The sequence below is a fragment of the Brienomyrus brachyistius genome, chromosome 17 (genome assembly GCF_023856365.1).
Source record: "Brienomyrus brachyistius isolate T26 chromosome 17, BBRACH_0.4, whole genome shotgun sequence".
Classification (NCBI taxonomy): domain Eukaryota; kingdom Metazoa; phylum Chordata; class Actinopteri; order Osteoglossiformes; family Mormyridae; genus Brienomyrus; species Brienomyrus brachyistius.
In genome coordinates this window covers 9,651,344-9,670,140 of record NC_064549.1, presented here as the reverse complement: position 1 = coordinate 9,670,140, position 18,797 = coordinate 9,651,344, and the positions used below count along the sequence as shown (strand labels likewise).

Sequence of the window (18,797 nt, the reverse complement as noted above, 5' to 3'; positions counted from 1 at the left end):
ACAGTTTGTCAATTATTACATTTTGCTAAAAAACATACAAACATCGATATTCTGTGATATTAGTGACTTTGTAGTTCCTTACAGATTCCTTCTGCATACACTAAGGGTATCACAGCATCCGTCATTCGGTGCTATAGAGCGCTCCCATAGCGGGTTTAGAGGTGAAACCCCAAGACGTGTGTGTAAACTTTTTTAGAAGAGTTCCATTCTTCGCTATTTACCCTTCCTCCCAAAGGCTTAGGGTTGTTTTCAACAATGTGTATGAACCAAATCATCCCGAACCCCCGTCCCCCCTAAACACACACTGTACCCCCCTAGCACTGGTAGGAACACGTCCTTACTGTCCACACCGAAACATACGCCCTTGATTCCTTCCTTTTTCCGTATAATTTCCAGTCCAAAAAATACTTAGTGATTTCCATAGATGATAACGGTGCCAAAATCGAAAAAAAAACTATGATAGCAATGATGTCGTAACTGAGAAGGTCACTGCAAATCTGGGAAGGTCTGGGTAATCGATAATCAGAAATTAATTAACTACTAATCGATATCGTCGTATCATATATTTCACTTACAAAAGTTATCCCAAATTCATTTTAATTGAACGGGATAGTAAAAGAAACTCTCCGCTGTACATTTGTGGCGTAAGTTATTGGTATTCATCTTAGCATATTTCTTTTTTATGTATTGCATTTATGTATTATGTATTGCTTAATACAATATTTATGAAAGTGAACATTAGCCTCGCGAATTTACATATAAGACGGTATCACTGAAGAAAATTCGTTTTTCTAACTTTTTGGGACTGTGGGGAAATGTGAACTAAAACTGTAAACATTCGTGCACTTTTTACTATTTCCCATGCGCTTATTGATAGCTGCTCGCACTACTTAAGTGTGTTAAGCACGGAAGTGGCGCAAACACGCTATTCTCCATTCATATGCTCCGTTTTATTAACCACTTCGTGACATTTGCTTGCCCAGTGAACTGTGGTGTGTATGTTTTGGTGAGTGATATCGAGTTTTGTTGTGCGGGGTATCTAAGGACGCGGTGAGCCGCTGTGAAACAACAGAAGTTGGGGTGGAGAAGAGAGATTATGTATTAAGGTGACTCAGTTCACTGTGAGGGATACTGATCACTATATATATGCGCAGTCGATGCTCATAAAACAGTTGCATATGAAAATAGCGGTATTGCCCAGGTAATAAGCCTTCCCACGTTGTGTCATTCGCCTCCGCCGAACACCTGTGCCACCGACGAAGATCTCACCTGTACACCGCCATGCGCGGCTACCTTCGCCGTTACTTGTTGCATCCCCCCCTCCTCCCCTTGTCCCAAACGCTCGTTCATTTCCCCCTCCCTTGCTGCGCAATACGCAGTCCATCTATAACGCCGGATAATTATAATACCGGGGGAGGGGTCTTCTCGAATGACGGTCCCATGCAGGGGAGGGGAAGGAGGCGGGTTTGCCAGTCCTTGCTTTTCGGCGCTGGTGAGTCGGAGACTAAGGCTGGAGACATCGCCGGGTAGCATCGCCACCACTCCAGCACGGAGCCTCGCCTGGCCGAACACTGCGCTGCACACTCGTCGGGATTGCAAAACATTCCTGAGAAATATACCTGCTATTTATGGCATGTGGCTGGTAACTTTATTCCTGCTGTATTCTTTTCAAGAAGGTATGTGATTTAGTTAAAAATAATAGTTTATTGACTATTAATGCAGTTTTGCGACTACTCTTTGAAATAGCAGCGTTGCGTTTAACGCGGTTAGTTATTAATGTGCCATCTAATATATATAATAGAATACAATAACAGATCATGGTCTCATTTGGAAAAAATGATACAACATTAAAAATTAATTAGTACTTGCATTTGCTTTCAGGTGTTTATACTATGAGAAGGGTGACATTTGGGTATGATTTATTCTCCGTGAATGCTGTTTATTGGTTCTGCACTACTAATTGAGTAGGGAACCTGTAATTTGCCTGATTGTCGGTATTTGTTCATTTATTGTTTAAAAAAAATAAACGAATACTTTTTGTGGATTATTTTATTTTGTTTATTATCCGAGCTCCATGTGTCGTATGCTTCGATCCGTGACATTAGATGGTGCTGATAACACGGTGTTTGTTTTCGCGTTACGCTTTGAGTTATCAATATGTAAAAACGACGAGTGTGAAAGGGGGGAGACATCCGCAGATATATGTAGAGATGCGTAGATGTTATGTTGAAATTAGTTTTGGTGGATTCTGTGAGTTCTTCACTTGAAAGTACTGTTGATTCCTTCGCTGGCCTGTCACCGAAGCTGACACTTGAAGGAATCGATTGTTTAAATGAAATGTGTACACTGTTAAGCGTGCTGTGTCAAGTACCCTAAACGATTGTTGATGTTTATACGTAGTTACTATGCGATTTTGGGCGAAACTGTACCATAATTCTAGGATATGTCCGGAATAATGTAGGGGCTATAAATTGTAAATTGTTTGTCAAGATTAATTAGGTCACCCTGTGTAGTTTGCTTTTACAAAACAGCAAGTTGCGTAAATGTGTAAAAACTGACGCACTTATAAAATTATCATGCACGGATCAAATTTCCTACTGAATTTTGCTGATGCGGATTTAAATTTTAAAAGGGGAGGGGGACCTTGTTGGGGGGGGGGGAGGAAGAATGAATTTGCTTTAACTATGCACTGTATAATTTCGTTTGATTGATGGTGTTATTACTAATATCTTGTCAGTTTTCTCAGTATACTAATAAGCCATTCAGAAGCAACCCAAATGAAAGAAAAAATGTGTAATTTATATATAATTTAGGCTTTAATTGTGCATATGACAACAACGGCTCCAAATATAGAACAGTGTCGCCAAACCAATCACTGATTTCCTTACCTATTTAGCAGCAGGTATGGGGATAGTCTCTACATATCTGCATTAACTAATATGCAGATAATTATAACTACATATTTTCTGTAGTTTGTACATTGTTTAAAATGCATTTCATGGTATGCGATTATGTTGCTTGGAGTTTATGTCGCTTGGCTTACGCAGTTGCATCGCAGTGCTTATGTTTTTTTTCTCCATTTTATAAGTATGCAAGATACATAACGGTTTGTGGAGGTGGAACGACGGTTGTAACGGGGCTAGAGAGGAATTTAAGTTATAATTGCGGAGGAATGAAGCGCTGGCTGGGGAGGAAAGTCAGCATTTTAACGTGTCATATTTTCCCCAATTTTATGTTATATTGTAATTATTATATATTATTAAAATCGGTTAAATAATTCTTTTAGCAGGTAACACCGCTATATATAATCAGTATAATCTGTTTTAATTATATGACATTCATATGTAAAAGAACTGTTTTTTTTTCCAAGCGGGCCGCACCTCCATTACATTTCGCGCTATTAAGGAACGCGACATGCAAGGAGCCATTTCGCAACGAAATTAGTTTGATCGTTATTACGTTCATGGTATAATTTTACGATCCCAGGGATACGTATGTTCTTTCAGTCGCTGTCAAATTATTAGTCAAATGAGATAAGCCCAGGTGCAAGAGCACACCCCTGCAAGTTTAGGCGTATTGCCCCGTGCAAGCCCACCTGAACCCAGGCTTGGGGGAGGGGGGTACACGCACCCTCTCCCCCCACCCCACCCCCCCCCCCCCCCGCCCGCCCCCTTTTTTTTCGTCTCAGGGGTCGGCTTGTCTTTTTCAGGAAATGAAATGGAACGCACAAGGGAGGAGCTGCAGTATTATAGAGGTAGATTTGCAAGATATTTGAATACTGTTATAAGGACATTCGCTCCCAGATGGTAACAGCAAAAATTCTACTCTCACTGCTAATTTTACGACGAAGACTGATAACAGTAATCATATATATACATTTTTAATTGAAATATTTGAATAATTACAATAATATTTTAATATTATGCGCATTTACGAAAAAGCTAAATAAATTATGGCAAAGAAAACGCGTGAAGTCCTTAACATATCTGATTTTTTTAAAGCAGTATCAAAATTGTATTATTTAACCTGAAAGGCCTCAAACCGCCAAAAGATTATTATAAATTTAAACAGTGAACGATTATTTGTGTGTGTGTGTTAGCATTTCAGAATTCAATAAATGTTTTTGCAAATAAGGATTTCATTAGTATTTTGTGCACTTGCACTTCACACACATCTGCACTGCTGTCTGTGTTCAGCCTGCAGTACCTAAATTTTTCATATCTGCATCTTTTCATTTGCATGCGATTCACTGGATTCTATGCAATTACATTTAATTATCGTTTTATAAATACGTTAGTAGGTATGCCTATGTAAGTATTTTGAGTATTTCAAAAGCATTGTTTGTTTTAAGGACCAGCAGCCACCAGGTTAGTCCAAATTGTGTGACGGCTGCGATATTATCCGTGCTGAGCCGATTTTCTGAACATTTGCGTAAATGAAAATGTGATTGAAGGCTTTTAAAAAGGGGGATTGCCGCAACACACATACACTCCATCCTTGTCGACAGCAGATACTCAGCATAATTATAATAATTCTATTATTAATAATATATTATGTATTTAACTGTCACATAATTGTATATTATTGTTTTGAAAAGATTTAGAAATGGTATATTTAGTTATTTGACCTGATTTAATATTTTATACAATTTATGCTTGAATTTCTTTGACCCTTGTGCCATATGGTGTAATTTTCTTTCATCATCAATATTTAACGTGCTATTTTTTTCCTGACGTGTGAAATCATGTATGCAATTAATGTAAATAGTGAATCAAATTTTATAGTGTATTTTGTGTAGTTGTCACTCTTCCTTCATCTCCTCCTCTCCATTTGCAGAAATATATATCGAATTGATTTATCTTCATTTTTGTCTCCAAATCCACCGCTCTTTCCAATTAATGCTGAGATCTGCCGCATCGCCCACTAAAAAAAAAAAGTAAATCAGGTCAATGGCCAGAAGGGTTCATTTATTTTTGAACCGCCATTTATTCCTCGTTTCCATTTTGGAAACTCTTCTGTATATCCACGTTTTACCTTAATATCAGTCGGGCCTGTCTGCACCTATTTTAGGGAGTCGAGCACCGACTGCACGCAGTCAGCTTGCTGTTTGGGTTATGAAATTACAGTTATTAGGCAATAAGGCTGCAGGAAGCGTAGTAGTTAAGGGACAGGATGTAGGACCAACATTTGCGTTAACAAAAAACGCAGTTGTAAAAATCAAGCATCAATTGTTCCTTCTGTCATATGTCTTGCTTTGGATAAAAATTGCCAGATAAAGAATTTGGTGTCGTAATTTGTTCATTGACAAATACTGCTAGACTGGTCATGATACTCTGGATGAAAACATAATTCTTTTATGTATTTTTTACGACTTGTGAATCAAAAATAGTCTCGGTTCTATATAAAGCACTGATAATCGGACCACGAAAGGCTCTTTTTGGCGATGTAACGTAGCCCGACAGAGCCAGGGGCTGGCTTTCCATCTTCCGAAGGTCGTCTTTTTATTACTGTTTTTTTATTGTAATGATAAAGCTTTGGTGTAATGGAATGCCATTGTCGTTTCGCGACATTTTTTTGCAGGGCATTCTCTCGTCTCTGAAGGTATTTTATTTGGGTATATTTTCGCACTTTTTTTTTTATTTTTACAAGAAACAAGATATTAAAAAGTTGTTAATGTAAGTCAACAGCCTTGCCCATATTCCGTTGTGGTACAGAATCAAAATCGATGGACTTTTAGCTATTTATTTTAAATTATATATTTAGTTACATTGTGTTTTTTTTTTGCAAAATTGGATAATGGTACAGCAAAGGTACATTTGTCAGTCTTATAGTGCTGTACTGTGTGCGTGTGTGTGTGTTTAAGGAGGGGGGGGGCGGGGGTAAGGAGCAGGGGTGACAGCAAGCCCGACTTCTTAAATCTGAGCTGTTTTGCCACTGAGGATTCTGAATCACCCTTTTTTTTCGCAGACGCGCCCATATCCATTTTAACGGCTTTTGTTTGTACAGTTCCTCTTTTTGGGTGACCAGCTTAATGAATATGCTGACGAAATTGCAAAAATTAGAATATTTCTCATCCGCGTGCTGTGACCGCTTCGACCTCCTCCGCCGTAAATGACGCCCTATCGGCTCGCTATTAATTTGCGGTGAGATGCGAGGCGCTGTGTTGAGGCTGTGCCTCGTCTTTGTGACAGTGTGTCGGTCCCCCCTTGCGCTGAGCGGGAGAAGCCGGCGAGGCTGCGCTGTGTGTGTCCTGTGCAGCGGATTTGGAGTGAGCCGCTCCCCTTGCCACCTGCGCACCGCCTCGCCTCGGCGTGGCTTAAGACCGTCCCACTGGAGCTCACACAGGGGCAGCGAGTGAGCAGCGATTGATTTGTGAATTATTCTTTCCGCGACTAGTTACAGGGCGGAGTTAATCTGTTTCAAATGCCCAGATACTATTTCACAGTCGTTAACCTTTTGTTTTTTTTTGTTGGCGTTTTCGGTGGTTCTCAATCGATAAGGCCTACGAGGCTGAATTAATTTAATAGCAGTTTTTTTTGTATCTAAGGAAGCCATCTGTATCGCGGACAACTACTGTGATGTCTACCCCAAACATACATGAAGTCGTTTGCCAATAGATGCTAAATAGTTTTAGTCCTTGCTGTTTAACCTTGACTTGTTTAGGTTAAAAATAATTGGATAGAACGAAAGGATTTGGATTTGTTGAAATCATATCTAGCCCGTGGTTGTAAAATAATTTCTTGGGAATTAGATACATTCAAATGTATAAGGATGTTTGAAATGAATACATTATGGAGAAGTAGTTAAAGGTTAATATGGAGAGTTCTTTCTTTCCTGGGATATCAGGCGGGAGGGGCTGCAAGTAATATGGATGGCGGTTGCTGAAAATGATCAAATTTACTTCAGTCTTTTTTTGCACTTAGGCAGCTGTTTTCAAGGGGGGGGGGGCAGCTGTGGTGCTGTTAGTGGGAAGAGGAGCTCCAAGATGGTAAATGTCTGAAACGCAAACGGTAGTGAGCCTCCACCAATCTGGCGCTCGCTTTAGCCGAGAAGCAGCCTTTGAAGTGAGGGAAAGTGAGTCCCAGCAAGTGCTGAAGGAGTCAGCTTTTTCCACTGACACTGCAGAAAAAAAGGGGGTGGGGGTCTGGAAATGGGGGGGGGGTAAACTGCCGCCCCAATGAGGGGCTGGTAGCCCCCACCATACACCCCCATACTCCCACCTCCCACAGCTGCGTCTTTACCACCCTGAAGCATCTTAGATACACACTTACATTTGCATCATTCTCTCACTGACTCTCTCTCTCTCACACACACACATATGCACAGGTTTGCAATTATGTCTTTGTGGGGACTCTCCATTCATTTCTATGGGGAAAACTCTAATCATGAGAACCTTAATCCCTAACCCCAACCCAGCCCTAACGTCAACCATAAGTAACCCAAAAAAAAGCAAGATTTTTGGCATGTTTAGTTTTTTGATTGCAGCCGCATTTAAAAAAAATAAAATTTCCGAAAAATGGTCCCCGCAATATCAAATAACAGGTTTTTATTACATTGTGGGGACATCTGGTTCCCACAATGTAATATATAGCAGACCCGCACACACACACTCTAAATACTCACAGACGTGCATTAACACACTTCCCCATTGAATGAAAGCACACACTCATGCACACATGCATGCATTACAGAGATGCACTTAGAGACATGAAATCGGTGCAACGAGAAGCTGTATGCAGATTTTGTCTGATATTCTTGATTGGCTGTGACTGGAACAGAATCACTGGTTTCTAGTTGACTGGGTGTTCGAGTAAATCACTCCAAATAATATATGGATTTAGAACAGCAGCAACTAGCTGCTTTGTGTCAATGTAAGCTCAGTATGTCAGATATGTCACTCTGATCCTCGTGTAAATAGTATTTATCTGATGGTTAACGGTTCTTTTGAAATATTATGATGTACGTATCATGGGAGACAGCTCTATAGCCTCGCCACAATTCCTTGAGTGCTATTGAGAGGCTCTGCCACAGACCCACCAACTGCAATGTCACGTATGCTGATTAAACCAAAATTATCCTATACATACAAAAGAGCAAGTCAGTATCATTGCTGTGATGTCGGGCTAACATTGTGTAAACCATCCAGGTGAGCAGCTGGGCACTTATCGCGTAAATGAGACGTCTCTTGTATGCAGTGTAATGTGTGGGTGTGGCCAGGGGTGGGGCTTGGGACCATGTGACAGTGAGGGTCCTGTCGGCGTGGACGTGAATGCTGGTGCGAGAGTATGAGCACGCATCCGCCCGTGCCAGTGTGGCGTGCCAGTGTCAGGTCTGTGCTTCTGAGGGAAGATGAAGACGAGTGCATTATGCGTGCAGGCTCTGCACAGGCAACGCCTCTGCTGCGTCGCCATACATATTCATATGCTGTTTTCATGCAGGCTGAAAAAAATTAAAATAAAAAAAGAAATTGGTAATGATATCTTCAAATGTGCGCACATCGCGACTGTTATGAAAAAAGGGGAGAGAATGGTATCCGTAAATTAAATTTGGAAGGAATGACGGAGGCGATGGCAGTGGCTCACCCAGAACTCAGTACTATACTCTCTGCCTCCATTTAAACAGGGCAGGGCTGGTCCTCCTACAAAAAAAAAAAAAAAACTGAGAGAAATCCAAGATGGCGGCTTCTCTTCTTCCTCCAGTTTTTGCATATGCTAGAGGAAATGTGAGGAGCTGTGGGAGCTTGATGGGGCCGTGCTTCTCTGCGGAGGATCTTTTTGTGGAACAAAGAAAGGAAAAAAATCTCTTCCTTAAAAATGCGGCACGTCGGCTTGCCATCATCCCCCCCCCCCCATTTCCCACCTCGTTTTCATGGGCCATGAACATTCGTAACCCCTCCCTACACACACACACACACACACACACACACCCCACCCTACACCATCGGTGTGCAGATTATGCAAAGCCCCGACAGAATATACCAAAACACTCTGGACAGTATAATCTCTGTGCTCACCGACAAGTTTTCTTGTGGCTACCATTTTGGTTTGCTTATAATATCCTGTAATGTAAAATGGAGAGCAATGGGAGACGAGTAGAGTATTTTAACCATCTTAAGTCCTTAATCAGAGGGACACAAATAATCGCAAATAATTTTGGGCTGGTGGCAGTTTAGAAGATACGGCCACCAGGAGCAACAGAGTGAGGAGTTGTAGCATTGGTCTGCATTACAGGACAGTCTTAAAGAAACATTGAGGGGTCAATATTTGAAGATATTTGGATGGTTGGACCATAGAATCAGTGGGCTGACCTGGGATAGTCTTCAGAGACATCAGGTTCATTTGGTCGCATAGTAACTTCCGCTGACACACATGCAGTTGTTTAGAGAATTTACAGATAATGCCCTGAATGGAGTGTGTAGAGAGGGAACAGGTGTCGTCTGTTTGCCAATGGCGTCACTGAACATTTCAGATATCTAACACTTTTTTCAGATTTTTTTTCAGTGTGGCAGGCAGCAGCACTTCCTGACAGTACAGCAAAACCTCATGAGCCGTATATCATAAATAAAAGTGAAAAAGTCCTTCCTATTTCCTTTATCTTCATCCATCCCTCTTCCTCCTTTTCTGCAGCATTCTCCCTCTAACACAGATGCTTCATCCAAACCTCAAAAACAAGCACCCAAACCCGACTGTACCCCCCCCGTCCCAGCTCCCCACTGTGAGATTATAAATATTGCAATCTTTATTATGGGGGTTTAGGCTCTGGGCTCTAACCTGCGACGGGCAGAGGGGGGATGGTGAACTGGGTGACCTGAATCCAGCAGAATTCTGCTGGTTAATTTTTGCTTGTTTACCCTCAATCTAAGTCACATTTTCAGTGATGTTTATTTTTGTAACACATTTATACGTAATTTTAAATCAGGCATCGGGCCACTTCTCCAGTTCTCTGCCCATATGAAACATGTTCACACATATTATAGCAGGCCTAGTCGATCTGGGTACAGCGGACACACTTTCCTTTCAGCGATGACAGTCATGGTTGTTGGCTTTAAGTCCCGAGTTTGGCATCTGCGTTTCTGATTGTTTTTCACAGACCGGCTAAAGCGGCCAGTCATTAAAGACAAGAATAGTCTTAAAATTCGTGCTAGGAGTCTATAAATTTATTTTATGCCAAGGAACGCTGCTCGTACTTTACTCTGCCTGGAGGTATTAGGGTCACCTGAATCCAGGATTTGTAATGTCAAACTGAAACAAGCAAGTTCCATAAGAGCAGGTAGCACCATTACGAAGGAAACTGATTAAAGGTTGTTGGTCTGAGTCCCACAAGGGTTTTGCTTTTGAGGAATACCGTTTGCCCCATTTCCTGCAATAAATTATCCAAATGTATGAATCAATGAAAATACACTTTGGATAAAATAATAACTAACTCACTAATACTAATTCTCTCCCCCTACGAGGCAATGAGTTACAAGTTATTTTGTGTTTATTATATAATCCTTATCATGTATTCTTTCAAATACAGCTTGTAATGTAGAATGCATTACATAAGACAGACAGAACAAGTCCCACGGGAAAACGTTTAGATATACATCAGCAACATTATTTTGCCACTATAGTAATTTGCTCGTGTCCCAGCTGGCGAGTCTGTACCGTGTCCTGTTCCCACATCAACACCATCTTATTTCCATCTCCGGTCTCCTCCCAGTCACACCACTGACCCTTTCCCAGTTCCTAGATATTTGCCTCTTTCGAAAGCACTTACAACCTTAGATTCAGTATCCTTCTAAAGCCATTGGCAAACCTGGCTCTGAAGCCTCTGCCCAGATTGTCCAGCCTTTCCTACCTGTCCATAGTAAATCATCAATCATTGCCTGGCAGCCCCCTGACCCAGTGACCCAAGCTCTCTCCCTTGCCCCAGACCACTGCACCTAGTTTGAGGCTCCTTTACCCGACTTGGTCCTCTAATCAGCCCGTCCTGGGGATGGAGGGAGACATTCTCCTCTGTGGCGCGATTATCAAGGCCGTGAGGTTGTGTGTGTTAAACGTGAAAGGAGATTATATGGGTTTAACTCTCTGTGTCTGGCATACAGATTCCAATTATATAACATACCCCCCATTCTATGGCAATATATAAAAAGGAGATGGAGAATTTCTACCCCATCTCATTGAGCAAAGTCTTTATCTCTAATCTCATCCTATATATTTTCCTCCATCTCTTTAGGTTTTTATTTAATTTAGCTTCTTAAAAATAAGACAATAATTTTAATAAGCCATTGTGATTTTTACCCAGGCATTGTTACAAGTCGGTCTTTACCTCATCCTAGCAACAACAATAATAACAAAGCATTCAACTGTTCAACATACAAAGAAAATTACTCACAAAAACAAAAATAGTGCTGAACATTTGGAATTGAATTAGTGTCAGGTTACTATGTTACAAAACCAATTATTTCCACCAGGGATCAGAGGAGCAGGGGTAACCTGGCAGATTCAGGGGGGCAGCACTTAATAGGGGCCCCCGGCTCATATTTTACCAAAAGGGCGAAAACAGGTGGGGTTGTAGGAATAGTTGATAAAATATGGGAATTCGAATGGAATAACAAATGTAATATGTTATTAAGAGGATTTTTATATTAAGTAAGTTGGTTGATGTTCACTTGTTAATGGAGTCCATCTATTTACGTATCAAGCATTCTCAGCTAGGGTGGCTTGTACCAAGTAGACATTTTATGTTGTCTGAACTGCACTTGTATCACATGTTGGGGTTAAACAGCTAGGGAAAGACCTCTGGCCTTTAGATAATGAGTCCAAAAGGCATGTCTTGGAGCAGAAAACTGAAGGTCACTGCAGTCCTCAGTTGATGTGTTTCTGACTTGACACTGATGTGTCTATCAATACTGAAGAACCTCACTCAGGATGTCAGCTAAATGTGCTTCTCCCGGTCTTCTGACAGTGACAACCCCAGGACTGTATCAGTCAACATTATTATTCAGCTGTAATTGCATAGTATTCATAGTATAGAAACCATTTACCTAGAGTTCTAGTAACTTAATGCATGCTTATCTGATAGAATTCTTAAACAGGAATTATAACAGCATTTTTATACTTGTAATGGGTATTTGTGTGTATTCATGGAGCTCTGAGTGTTTCTATTATATAGATAATTGTTTTGTCTCCATTTGATAATATAATCTGCCATGTGAAGGTATTTTAGCCTTTAATTGTTCTTGAGTGTGGCATTCTTTGATATGGTTATGGGAGTATGCGCACTGCATGCTTCAGAGCAGAGCTCCCACTGCAAGATGCAGTGTGTAAGTCTGAACACGCAGTGTATGTTATAGTGGTGAGCTCCTATTGGGCGTGCTAGTCTGAACATTGGCTATATGTTGTGTAGCTGGATCCCCCTGACTGGGCCTTTCTCCCTCTCGCAGTGCACAGTGAGGATGTGGGCTCGACACGGCTGTACTTTGTGAACGCCTCCCTGCAGAGGGTGACGTTCTCCAGCTCAGTGGGGGTGTCCCTGCCCTGTCCAGCTGGAGGCGCCCCCCATGCCGTCTTGCGCTGGTACCTGGCCACCGGCGATGACATCTACGACGTCCCGCACATCCGCCATGTCCACGCCAACGGGACACTGCAGCTCTACCCCTTCTCCCCCTCTGCCTTCAACAGCTTCATTCATGACAATGACTACTTCTGCACCGCCGAGAACCAAGCCGGCAAGATTCGCAGCCCCAGCATCCGCGTTAAGGCCGGTGAGTGCGGGGGGGGCACTAAGGGAGGCAATCGGCTTTCAGCTAGGGCCCTGTGGCCTGCACAAGGGGTAGGATAAAAGTGGGGTGGAGGGAGAGGTAAAACAGTAGGGAGAGAAATAGAGGTTGGAGAAGAAGGACAAAATGGAGGGGGACTACAAGGCAGTTCTTGGACAGGTGGGGGGTACAGATGGAGGCAGGAATCAATGAATGAGAAAATACAGAGAAATGGTACAGGAGAGGTAACGGAGACAGGAATAAAGACAATATGTGGGAGAAGGTGAGGAAGACACGAGAAGGACGCAGATGGGTGAAGGATTGGGAAAGTAATGGAAAAGAGAGAGGAAATGAGGGAGGTTGGGGTATCGAAAAGAGGGAGGAAATGAGGGAGGGTGGGCTATCGAAAAGAGGGAGGAAATGAGGGAGGGTGGGCTATCGAAAAGAGGGAGGAAATGAGGGAGGTTGGGGTATCTAAAAGAGGGAGGAAATGAGGGAGGGTGGGCTATCGAAAAGAGGGAGGAAATGAGGGAGGGTGGGCTATCGAAAAGAGGGAGGAAATGAGGGAGGTTGGGGTGTCGAAAAGAGGGAGGAAATGAGGTAGGGTGGGGTATCGAAAAGAGGCAGACGCAGGGGAACAAGATTGAGGAATTTTGAGAGGAAGCAAACAGATTTAAGATCCTTTATGTTGTGTTTTAGGAAATAGGCAGAGACAGAAAGTTGGATGAGTGCAGTGTTGGAGCAGGAGGAGTGCAGGAGTAGGAAGGAGATGCTGGATGGCAATTAAAAGCAGCAGTATGTTACAGGCCGGGAACAGACATGCAACATATCCCAAAAACGTGTATCTTTGTAAATATTCTATGTAATTCTCTGTAATTCTATTAACGTGCATATATTACTACACCATAACAATCACTGCTAATATCCCCCTAACCCTTATTTTGATTCACCCTTCCTGTGTTTCGTGATTAGCTAGGATCCAAGATAAGCTGCTATTTTTACGGTGGTAATAAGTAGAAAGGGCCATATTGACAATCTCAATGATAACAAAAATACAGAGCCGGGCTGCTGCTCGCCGTCCGGCTGACCTTGTGTTGTGAGACAGACAGACGCACAGTGAAGCAGACGCCCGGCGGGGTCACCCTGGGCATGGCGCCAAGGTCAATGCCAGCGCCATGGGGGGCACTGGGGGCCCCGGGCTCCCACGCTCATGGATAGAATAGGGACAGGGAATTTGCTGGTTTCAGCCCATGGCCAGCCGGTGCCAGCGCCTCCTGTCCACCCTCCTCCCCCCCCCGCCATCTGTGCCCTAGACTGTGTGCCACTCCCCACCTTCATGAGTACAATCCTGGTCTAGCGCTGCCATCTTCTCGCTGTGCCCCCTTCTTCTGCGTGGGGGTTGGTAGGCCGCTTTTAGAAGGGCGAGGCAAATTCAGATGTATTCCCAAAAGGGGTGGGACTTCGGGGGGTAGGGGGGCACAGCCATCTACGGAGTCAGCTGCAGGCATTACAAATCGGCAGTATAGAGTTCCATGTGACCAGAGGCACCGCTAGAGATTTTGAGCCCCTTGAAAGCTTATCATATCGGGCCCCCCACCAGAGCGAGCCCCATCTACAGCTTGGGTCAGAACCCTGTTGATCAATTGGAGTTCTACATTTAAAAGTAAAGAATTATAAAATCATCAATAAAGAATTAAAAGTTGCGACGTGTGGCTGTTTTTCATAAAACTATTTACCGATAAACCCGCCATGGAGCTGCGATGATGACCTATATCCAAATTTATGTTATATTGAGGCCACACTGTAGTCAATGTACTTGCCCTGAATCCAGACCTGCACCCCAACAAGAGTGATATAGTGGACTGCGACCCGCCCCATCTTCACTTTCCCCCTCACTTGCTTTCCCTTATGCCAGCACTTTAACAATAGGTGCAGGAAGCTATGAGAGAGAAAGATATACTTCTGTGTACCGTGTAACTATTTTTCATTGGCTGAAAGGTCCCTTTTTTGACTAATTACTGTTTATCTTTCAGTCACATGTTAGCTCTTTACAGCAAATCAATCAGACTTTAGACTTAGAATTGAGTAGGAGGGTAAACCTTCTTACTCCATCTTCTATTTTTTTTTACCCATTCTCTACTCCTTTCCCCACTCTTTCTGTTTGCCTCTCCCATTAGGGGAGGTAGGATCACTCCATCCCCCACATCTCTGCCACCTCAGTGAGGCCAACACCTGTTTTCGTATTCTTCCCAACAATGAAGAGTAACATTGACATTAATACTAAGAGTATACCTGAGTGAGGGATTGTGGTGATAAATTTGACCCCCCAGACTAACTGGACTTTTTCCATGGGCTTTTCTGCGCGACCCCACTAGCTGTAGGGAGACGGTGAACAATTTGATGTACTTTTTGGTTTATGTTAATGAAGCACATTAACTAGTTGCTTGGAATTGTGGCCCAAACCTCTTTGCTATGCTTACTGAAGCAAAGGTGACCTCCAAATGCTCTTGGCTATTCCGAAGAATTTTTTTAAATTCTCATCCCATGTTCAACTGTAAGATGTGCAGGGATCCCAGGATCTGCTTGTCGCTGTCCATCACTCTCTTGACTTGAGTGTTTTGCAATTTGTATCTGCCAGCCAGACGCCCAGGATATGAGCCTGAATTAGCCCTCTGTGCAGCGAAGTGTCTATCTATCTGTCGATCCTATCTCCTCCATGGTAATTTCTCTGTTTGCTTGTTATGTGCCGGTTAGTCCAGTCTCACTCGCTAAGGAAGCGGTGTGTGTTTATGGGTATGTGTGTGTGCATGTGTGTGTGTGTGTGTGTGTGTGGGGGGGGGTAGTGGCAGAATAGAAGCAGTGTAGTGTCAGCGTATGTGTTCTGTGAGCAAAAGGACAAGCTGTACATGACACTCATGTCCACAGTCTTCTCGAAACCTCGTACTCTTATTAATGTGCATCTAACGAACTTTTCTTATGCTGATGCGTCTGTCACCCACATTCGTCTTCGGTTCCCCTTCCCTACTCAGCGTCTCAGCCTTAAATTTCTCTGAATTATGGTCACAGATTTACGACAACACTTCGACATTCTGCCAGCATGTGCTTTGGCAGCATAGGTTTGGCATTCTCTCTGAATCTAGGGGGACCCTTGCAAGTGCAGGTGCATTTATATTGCCTATGAATATTTATTAATATATGTATTTATTTACAGTAATCCTCCTTTGCCAAGGGTGAGAGTGCACACATACCTAGTATAGTGAAAAGAACTGCAGTTATTTATTTGTAAATATTGCCAATGGGAAAACGAATCTTTTTAAAAGTACAAATTTCCAAAATAAACTTCCTCTTTCTGTGTACGTTGTCATTATCTCAGCGCAAGGGTATTATAATGGCACATGTTTTGTGGTTATTCTCTTTGGATGTTTTTCCCTTCTGAAGTATGTGACGTAATGATACTTGAGCTGAGGGTAGAATGTCGCACATTGCTGGAATCACGTCAACTGGAAGATGCAGATGTGAGGTTACAGGTATCAGGTGCCTCCTGTTTCAGAGTCATGGAAGGGTAAAAGGGCCACTGCCAGTTACCACCATGCGCTCTATGTATGTGTAGCGATTTTCCGTTTATTGATTTATTCACTTTATCAATAAGTAAATGTACAATTAGATTTCGTCGCAATTAATTATTTAAATGAAAACGATACATTATTTAAATGACATCGATACGGGGGTGTCGTCACAGTAAGCGGAGAACGTCAAGAGATGTCCCAGCTTGTCTCTTAGCAACAACAAAATATAGCAAGCATCAATAACAAAATAATGACTATGTGCGCATCTACTAGGGGGTATAATTTATTAATAGAGAAAACTTTTCAAATACCTCAGGCAAGCGTGACTCGCCTTATTAATTAATGTATTTGGTTATTTTTGAAATGCATCTACCTGCACCCCTAAAGTATTATAATTTTAGTTTTTAGAAACAGATATGACTAGCATAGCTAACGAGTTTTAGATTTTAAGACAATCAGTTCAGGCCACCACAATCACTAAATACCACCCCGCAATAACTTACTAATCAACAGTGGAATCTTAAATTTCATGGCGGTTACAAAAGGAGTGTCACTCACCTAAGGTCACATGACATGCATCAGTAAGGAATATAATCAGTTTTGGCACAGTGACCTCACACCTTTAGCGGTGGGGGTTTTAGCCCCACCTCCATGCGTGTGCATATTCTCCCCATGTTGCATGTCTTTCCTCCAGGTTCTCTGGTAATCACTGACGGTCACCAAAAAGACATGCATTTAGGCTATCTGATATCTCTAAATTGCCCTTAAAGTAAGATTGTATGCATGTGAAGTCAGCAGCCCTTGCAGCCTTGTGCCCTGTACTTCCCGCGATAGGCTCCAGGCCTCCCAATGACCTTTACAAGAATAAGGCGAAGGATAGATAGCTGAACATTCATTGGCAGTGGTTTATATTGGCTATAGTCAGTGTTAGGAAAGTTACTCATAAAAGTAATCTATTACAGAAGTGGGAAGTTCAAGTCCAGAAAGTACAAATCCAGACCAGTTGAGTATTCTGTGACTGAGACTTTTTATACTCGCCTCTTGATTGAAACAAAACCTTGATCTGGATTTGTACTTTCCGGAACTGAACTTTCCACCTCTGTCTGTAACAGATTACTTTTGTGAGTATCTTCCCCAACACTGGCTATAGTAATGTTAAATTCAATGCAACTTGAAAGTAATCTAAAGAAGCAGGTGCTTAAAATCATAGGGCGACTGTGGTGTTTTTTATTCTTTAAGTAAAGGTTTAATTGATGTTGGATTTCTACTTTTGTTTGCTGAAATCTGGGTTGACACAACGCATTATGTACGCCAGAAAAAATGCGCTCGCTCCCTGATTCTCTAATTATTACGCGCTACTAAGTGCGCGTTCACGGATGGGCGCGCGACTTACCGGCAGCCGGTGTGAGGAACTGCCGTCGGAACCACCAACGTCCGGGATGCCCTTAGCTGGCGGCGATACAGATTACGGCGGGGCAGAGACTCCCCCTGGCCGCCCGCCCCCGAAGTGCTACGAGATCGTAATCATATTTGCGTCCTAGTGTCATCCGCGTTTGCCAGCGTCTTACATTAGACTCCCTAAACAGCAGTTCAATTCATATAATTAAAACAGCAAACTAGGTCGACGATAATAAACTAAAGATAAGAACCAACCCTCATATGAAATAACGCTTTATTAGCAGTCTCTTACGACCAGGTCCTTAATAGTTTTTCTTATGTTTTTGTTTCCTAATTAATATGTAGCGCTGTAACTCTTCCGTTGATTTTTTTTTTCCACGCGCATACTGGGTTTTGTTCGTTTGGCGCGTGAGGCGCGGGTTGTCACTTGCAGGGCGGGTTATTTTCGCGGTCGCAGATGTTTGTGACAGCTCAAGAGGCCTTGCACACCCGGCTACTCCTAGCTGTCTATTAACATCGGGCCAGTGATTTATAAAAAGGGCACTCTACTTTCCTACACATCCCCTTACCTTTTCCTACAGTTTGCATGTAGTTTTGTTTGTGGATGTGCAAGTGAATATGCAAAAAAATAAAAAAATCATGCATTACTATGGTCCAACTTAATATTGTTTATAGTCAGGCCGTAGCCAGAATTTTTCAAATTTTCAAAGTATTAGCTCTGTAATGGATCATGGTTATGTGAATTGCAGAAAAAAAATACTGAGTACTTGACCTTGGTATCCTCAGTAGTAGATATGTTTATAGTATCGGGGACATTGCTCACAAAAGTAATCTGTAACAGATAGTTCAGCTCCAGAAAGTAAAAATCCAGACCAAGGTTTTGTTTCAACCAAAGAGTTGAGCATAAAGAATCGCTTTCACACTGTACTCAGCTAGTTGGTTGAAACAAAACCTTGGTCTGGATTTTTACTTTCTCTAATGGTTTACTCTTGTGAGTATCTTCCCCAACACTGATAGTATTCGTCTAATATTCGTATTTCTCACATTAAAATTACATTTGCACTGTGAGTTGCCCCAGCTAAACATTTACG

General features: G+C 42.4%; 1 protein-coding gene across 3 annotated transcripts in view; it reads left to right on the top strand.

The window, feature by feature from the left end:
- The first annotated feature begins 1,482 nt into the window (after positions 1 to 1,482).
- The window catches only part of LOC125711940 (Down syndrome cell adhesion molecule-like protein 1 homolog), a 106,771-nt gene continuing 89,456 nt past the window's right edge, over positions 1,483 to 18,797 (top strand). For 2 of the 3 annotated variants that reach the window (XM_048981397.1, XM_048981396.1), the window contains exons 1-2: positions 1,483 to 1,676; positions 12,428 to 12,748. In XM_048981397.1, coding sequence (XP_048837354.1) covers positions 1,634 to 1,676; positions 12,428 to 12,748 — 364 coding nt within the window. In that variant the 5' untranslated portion in view covers positions 1,483 to 1,633. The remainder of the gene's footprint in view (positions 1,677 to 12,427; positions 12,749 to 18,797) is intronic. The other variant, XM_048981398.1, reaches the window with a different exon arrangement.